The sequence below is a fragment of the Crassostrea angulata genome, chromosome 4, assembly GCF_025612915.1.
Source record: "Crassostrea angulata isolate pt1a10 chromosome 4, ASM2561291v2, whole genome shotgun sequence".
Classification (NCBI taxonomy): domain Eukaryota; kingdom Metazoa; phylum Mollusca; class Bivalvia; order Ostreida; family Ostreidae; genus Magallana; species Magallana angulata.
Window position 1 is genome coordinate 16854384 of NC_069114.1, and position 6905 is coordinate 16861288.

The 6905-nt window shown below is 33.1% G+C and overlaps 2 protein-coding genes across 2 annotated transcripts; both read left to right on the top strand.

The window, feature by feature from the left end:
• Positions 1-49: 49 nt before the first annotated feature.
• LOC128181939 (uncharacterized) lies at positions 50-2011 on the top strand. Its single transcript, XM_052850523.1, has 4 exons — positions 50-131; positions 209-445; positions 947-1026; positions 1873-2011. The coding sequence occupies exons 1-4, from the start codon at positions 80-82 to the stop codon at positions 1918-1920; spliced, it is 417 nt and encodes a 138-aa protein (XP_052706483.1). The 5' UTR covers positions 50-79; the 3' UTR covers positions 1921-2011.
• A 2309-nt stretch (positions 2012-4320) lies between these two features.
• LOC128181724 (uncharacterized) lies at positions 4321-6792 on the top strand. The gene is made up of 4 exons (XM_052850232.1): positions 4321-4453; positions 4570-4806; positions 5388-5467; positions 6618-6792. Exons 1-4 carry the CDS (start codon positions 4402-4404, stop codon positions 6660-6662), a joined length of 414 nt encoding a protein of 137 aa, XP_052706192.1. The 5' UTR covers positions 4321-4401; the 3' UTR covers positions 6663-6792.
• Positions 6793-6905: the final 113 nt, after the last annotated feature.

Consider the following 6905-nt stretch of genomic DNA (forward strand, 5'->3'; position numbering starts at 1 on the left):
CATAGATTATACCTCCCCATTTAAAAATGTGCATTCATTTCTTCAATTCAAACTAGTGAAGCCACGTTTGCCGTTCGCCATGGATTTCTCTTGGTCGACTTGTTTTATTTGTCTTCTCGCCATTTTTCCAGGTTCCCTTTTTGTTTGATTCTTACCTTTTTTCTCTCCATGTTTCAAATATGCAAATTTAACGCAATTTTTTTTTCAGATTCCATGGGATCTAAGTATCTCACGGTGATCAAGTCACTCCCTGGGACCATCTACTTCGGGACTCGGTCCGAACTGATCGGCAAGTCCGTTACAGCGAACAAAGTCCAGAATAACTTCTCCCCTCTCCTACGACCTCTCCAACAGGACCAGTTTAGCTTTGACATGGAGTTGTGCGACCTGGTTGCGATCTCCAGGGGATCCTTTGTTGTCGCCGACAAAGACGAACCACAATCAGGTTATATGATTTAGTTAATTTTAGTGAAAACACACAGTGAATGTTGGTATGGTAAATTGACCAATTCTTATTTTTTCGTTATCTATCCTTGTCAACTCCCTCTCTCTCTCTTCTCTCTCTCTCTCTCTCTCTCTCTCTGTTTTGTTAATGCATACCGGTATCTTGGATGCTTTATTGAAAACACGGGGGGAAAATATCAATAAACAAATTTAAACGATATGAAATAAACAGTGAATAACATAAACATAAATATCGACTTTACATGATTTTTAAATACTTGACAAAAAATTAAGAATAATGGAACCCTAGAAACACGACAATCAGTTAGTATTTTGTTATTTGTGCAGTCATTTCCTGCTTTGTGAATCTTGATATGTTATAATCAAATGAAATAAAATCTACGAAAATTTGATTCAATACTGTATGTGTATGACAAAATCAATTCAACATTTGTTTTTTTTTTTTGTTTTTTTTGGCTAATTTTAGAATTTTATTTAACAGGAGTGATGTTTCAATGTTTCAAACAACCAGATGATTCTTTAGTTATAAGAGAAATTATCACCATAATGGCAACCAATCTGGTAAGTGGCATTCAACATCAACAACAACAATAAAATAACAAACAAACAAAAATCATTTAAAAACCCAAGGCAAAACGAAGAAAGAAAACAAAAACATTTCTGAAAGCTTTAAGTACGTTTTATTTTATACTGAATCAAATTTGTATCTTAACATCTTTAAAAATCTTTAAATCTTTAAAAATTCGTTTGAAGAGAACATAATTTAGTGAATTCCAAACACAAAAAATCTGTTCTCTCAGCGTCTTAGGGAGGCGGTAGTCCGATTTTTAAAACTCACTGAACTGATACCTATATTACAATGTTTACATTTTTTCTCTGTCTTTGTCTGTGATATCAATTTTGTTTAATACAGTCCAATAAATTCAAATGAGGTATAATTAGGGCACAAGCGTGGTTTGTTTATTTATAATATCAATTGCTGAAAATTATATATAATGTGATCAAATCTATCATAAAGCCCTTCGGGCTTGTTTGCTTTGATCACGACCCAACCGTCATAATACTCAAAGAATGATTCATTATTCCTGAAATAAACAAATTAAGTCATATATAGTCCTGCATCTTCATATTGATTTATTTTAGGTATAAGTACATGTATAAGTATATATACATGTACTATTATTGGGTATATGTAATTTTGTGTAAATTAGATAAACTAAACCAAAATATTATATTGCCAATTTCCTCGTGTAGAAACGTTTATGACTACTAGTAAATATTGTTTCTCTCCCTTCACCCAGGGGACCCATATTAGGGGTAAAGCTAAATGAAACGTTATATTAGTGTGATTTTGTTCAAGCAGTGAGTGATTTCATCATTTTTTATTCTCATTTCTAATATTTGCAGATGTACGAACAGATGTTCCAGAACCAGGTTTCGAGGTCATTCGGCTGAGTTACCAGTATCTCGACCATTCCACTTCTGAAAAAATCTGAATTAATATTCATAATATGAATGAAATAAAAAACCTTGAAATAAATTTAGAAATTAATACTACTTTTTCGTGCTTAATTTAATGCTTTGATATTTATCAAGATGAGTAAAGTTAGCTACTAGTAACTGGCTACTAGTAACTGGCGACGAATAGTAAGAAAAGCTAGCTGCTAGTAACTGGCTAGGAGATGAAATAAAAGTTGACTACTTGTAAATAGCTACGAGAGGTAAGAAATGCTAGCTACTAGTAACTGGCTACGAGATGAAATAAAAGCTAGCTACTAGTAACTGGCCACGAGATGAAATAAAAGCTAGCTACTAGTAACTGGCTACGAGATGAAATAAAAGCTAGCTACTAGTAACTGGCAACGAGATAAAATAAAAGTTGGCTACTAGTAACTGGCAACGAGATAAAATAAAAGTTGGCTACTAGTAACTGGCTACGACGAGTAAGAAAGGCTAACTACTAGTAACTGGTTACGAAATGAAAGACAAATTTGCTTCCAGTTACTAGTTACTGTCCAATTGACAAAACATATCATGTTTCAATTTACCTCATATCTAGGTGGCATATTTCTACCTGTGTTGTTAATATGGACATTGCACTATGTCATCTACATGAGTTGTCATCTTTTGTTATATCGTCAGCTACAGATTGCCTTGCAAATCAAAAATTTGAAAACTACAGTTTGGTTTACAATTGATGAAGAATACTACGAACTTGAGATTAGAGTGTTCGAGTTTAAAGGATTACTAGAACTCAAGAACAAATTATTTTGAAAGATACAGGTCTTATCTAATAAAACACGTGCATAATTGAGTCTATCAGTAATTGGAAGTGTGATCTACCCATTTCCAGAATGGGTCGAGGAGGACCAACTTCCACAGCAGTACGTTTCTTCGGATCACGGGGACGTGTTTGTTGGGAGGAAGAGGCAACTAGATCACTGTGTGAAATGTTCCCCTTGGACATGACGCCTTTTTCCCTGTTACTGGCGTTGAGTGACTTTGATCTGGATCTGTGCTTGATAAACATTCATTAATTTGGTCGTAATTCGTCAGTTCTTTTGTAAAACGTAGCCCATTTCCTTAAGGTGGAATAACACATCATTACAAAATGACTAACCTCTGATTGAAACGACATCTTGTGGGTGAGGGATACCCACGAAAACCACGAAAATTGAGCCACCACGAAATATAATGATTCCACAGTATGCCAAATTGATGAATTAAACTTTTGTTTTTAATAAATTTTCACAAAGGCTTTCATTTGAAGTAATGTTGTACTGGTAAGTTGAAAATGTTCAAACCAACTCCGGACCAATATGTACGTAGGGGACTTTGGTACAAGTGACACAAAGGACAAGTACTCTCAACTTATAATAAAGTAATTATCCATGTTTAACGTTTGCTATCTGCTGCTAGAATAGTAACTGGTCTATCAATACTTGCTTCTAAAGACTCCCTCTATTTTGATACAGGTTGGAGTACATTAAGTTTAAGATGAAAACTTGCTAGACTCGAAAACAATATGTAAGGTTGAGATAGAAATACCCAGCCCACTTATGCATGTACAAGAGATATTGCATTACAAACGTTGTAGTATGTCTAACTGTATGGCATTCTCAAAATGATGATTGCTTACTAAAGTATACAAGTCAGCTTTTGTTCCATACAACTCTTGTAGGCAAATGAAATTCTCTACCTCTGAATATTAGAGAGCTTAATTCACTAAAGGCCTTCACCAATGCTTTCATCCCTGACAAAAATATTTCAAACGCAAAAAACCTCCACCACCATACTTTTCTTTTGGAGATAGGACTGGAAATATAATTCATACTTACTTCGCCACAACTGCATGCTGACTTATGACTTTTTTAGATACAGTATTGTTGAAAGTGAAAATGAACACTTGTTTTCTGTAGTTCACTTTTTCATTAAAAAGTCCAAAAAACGTTGTGTTAATAGTCTCAAAGTGTGCTAACAGAAAACTTATACTTGATTGTTTGTAAAATTGTTGACTCTTTTTATAGATTTATATACATGTATATAATTACATGACTTTGTAAAAATCTGTTTTTCATTTATTGTAGGGATACACTACATAAGTTACAGAACTTGTAGTATATTCCAATAATAAAATGTGTTCAAACCACTTAACGCGTGCTTCCATGGTTCCATATTGTAAAGGTCAAAAGTCTGTATAATAGAGCTAACGCAGAGTTTATAACTCTAAATTTGTTGATATACGAACTATTAGCATCATAAAATGGAATTCATTCGACTTAAATATCAATAATTACCTCTACATAAAACGATGATATTTCAAAATTTCGACTACATGCGCAGTTAATACTTATCATTATATATTATACCTCCCCGTCTAAAAATGTGCATCCATTTCTTCAATTCAAACTAGTGAAGCCACGTTTGCCGTTCGCCATGGATTTCTCTTGGTTGACTTGTTTTATTTGTGTACTCGCCATTCTTCCAGGTTCCGTTTTTTGTTCGATTTTATTTTTTTCTCTCCATATTACAAATATTGCTGGCAATTTAACATGCAAATTTAACACAATTTTGTTTCTTCTTTTTTTCTTTCTTTTTTAACAGATTCCTTGGGACACAAGTATTTCACTCTAAACAATGCACTCCCTGGGACCATTTACATCGGGACTCGTTCTGAAGTCATCAGCAAGACAGTTACAGCTAACAAAGTCCAGAATTCCTTCTCCCCTCTCCTGCGACCTCTCGTACAGGACCAGTTTAGCTTTGACATGGAGTTATGCGACCTGGTTACGATCACCAAGGGGTCCTTTGTTGTCGCCGACAGAGAGGAAACACAATCAGGTTATATAATTTAATGAATTTGTACACAGTGAATGTTGGTATGGCAGATCAACCAATTCATCTCTCTCTCCTTCTCTCTCTCTCCTTCTCTCTCTCTCTCTCTCTCTCTCTCTCTCTCTCTCTCTCTCTCTCTCTCTCTCTCGTTTTTGCAATAAAAATATGCACCGTATCTTAGATGTTTTATTGAAAACACGAAAAAATAGAGAATATTACTTTACAAATCTTAAACCAAATTAAAACAAACGGTGAAAAATATAAGTGTAGAAATCAACTTGTACATAATTTTTAATTGTTCGAAAAAAAAATAAAAATACGAATGATGAAACGCCAGTATCATGACTTCAGTTATAGTATGCTGAACTTTTTTTTAAACATTAAGTCTGAAGATGCACAATTTCTAATCGCAAACAGTAAATTAATTTGTTATTTGTGCATTTATTTCCTTCTTTGAAAACATTTAATAATGTTTAATCAAATCAAATTAATTCTAAGGAAATTTGACTCAATGTACATGAAGGGCAAAAAACCAATTCAGCAATTGTTATTTTTACTAAATTTTGAATTAATTTTATTTTTAACAGGAGTAATGTTTCAATGTTTATCACGACCAGATGATTCTTTTGAGATAAAAGAAATTCTCACGATTATGGCCACAAATATGGTAAGCGTCATTTAACAACAGCAAAAAAAAAAAAAAAATAAAAAAATAAATAAAAAAATAATAATAAAAATAAACACCGAATCTAAGAGTTCGTTTTATCGTATGTCTAATCAAAATCGTATCTTAACATCCATACATACCATTTAACTACTGATATATTCCGTAGAAATCATACTATAAGAAGTTCGTTAAATTCGGAGAAACTCAGTTGCTAGAGCCATTCTCGCTAGCCAAGGGTTTCCGATACATGTACACTACGCTTCTCATAAACAGAGGGTTTACGGGAAGCGTAGTGTATCGGAAACCCTTGGCTAGCGAAGATGCTCAAGAGTATAATTTAGTTAGTTTCTAACACAAAAAGCTTTTTTTTTTAGCATCCAAGGGAGGCAATAAATTGCGATAGCCCGATTTTTTAAAACTCACTGAAACTTATTTCAAGATAGAGAACTTCATATGACACCTTTATAAACAATAAACAAAATAATAAAGTCACATAGTCCTTGATCTTCATATTGGTTTATTTTTAGGTTTAAGTAATGTTACATTGTATAAGTAAACATGTATGTATCAGGCTTAAGTATTTCTTTTTCAAAATTAGATAAATAGCTAAACCAAAATATTCCTACATGTATAATATTGCCAATTCTTCAGCAGCAAGAATCATCACTGGCTTATCAATATTATATCTTCAAGAGAGTCCCATTTATTTAAAAACAGGTTTGATGCCTCTCTCAGAGAGACGAATATTAGCAAAGTTGAGCACAAGGTATAAAATAACATGTGTTTATAAACACACGACTGCTTGTTCAATAACTTAACCATTTTAGTAATATTCATTTCTACAATGTATTTACTTTCCATTCTAAACTACTACACAGTTGTAAATTATTATACTTGGTAAGAACCTCGTAAGTTAATTGTTAGAACTTGTGTTCGAATCATTTGTATATGTTTATGCAATAAAATATGTCCAAACCAACTTCTTCATGTAGAAACATAGGTACACGACTAACGGTAAATACTGCTCCTCCCCCCTCTCCCCCAGGGGACTTTTAATAGGGCTAAAGCTATATGAAACCGGCACAATAGTGTACAAATTTGTTCAATCAGTGAGTGATTTCATAATTTGTATGATTTTAATTATTTGCAGATCTACGAACAGCTGTTCAAAAACAAGGTTTCGATGTCATCTTGAGTCAAATCTCGACCATTCCACTTCAGAAACCTCCTGAATCAATGTTCTGTTAACATTGTTTAATCTATGAATTAAATATAACTTCTTGAAATTTATATTGATGAATAAATAAAATTTGAAAAAAAAGACAGCTTGGTATACAATCGATGAAGAATGCAACGAATTTTAGATTAAAGCGTTTGTTTTAAAGCATTCGCTTAATTAGGCCTAATACAATGATGAAGTAGTAAAAAATTAAATTGG

Bases quoted from the DNA above. Each gene is read 5' to 3' on its own strand.
- LOC128181939 (XM_052850523.1), top strand. From the start codon at position 80: ATGGATTTCTCTTGGTCGACTTGTTTTATTTGTCTTCTCGCCATTTTT. The intron at 132-208 runs GTTCCCTTTTTG...TTTTTTTTTCAG, and splicing joins TCTTCTCGCCATTTTTCCAG to ATTCCATGGGATCTAAGTAT. The intron at 446-946 runs GTTATATGATTT...TTTATTTAACAG, and splicing joins CAAAGACGAACCACAATCAG to GAGTGATGTTTCAATGTTTC.
- LOC128181724 (XM_052850232.1), top strand. From the start codon at position 4,402: ATGGATTTCTCTTGGTTGACTTGTTTTATTTGTGTACTCGCCATTCTT. The intron at 4,807-5,387 runs GTTATATAATTT...TATTTTTAACAG, and splicing joins CAGAGAGGAAACACAATCAG to GAGTAATGTTTCAATGTTTA. The intron at 5,468-6,617 runs GTAAGCGTCATT...AATTATTTGCAG, and splicing joins CGATTATGGCCACAAATATG to ATCTACGAACAGCTGTTCAA.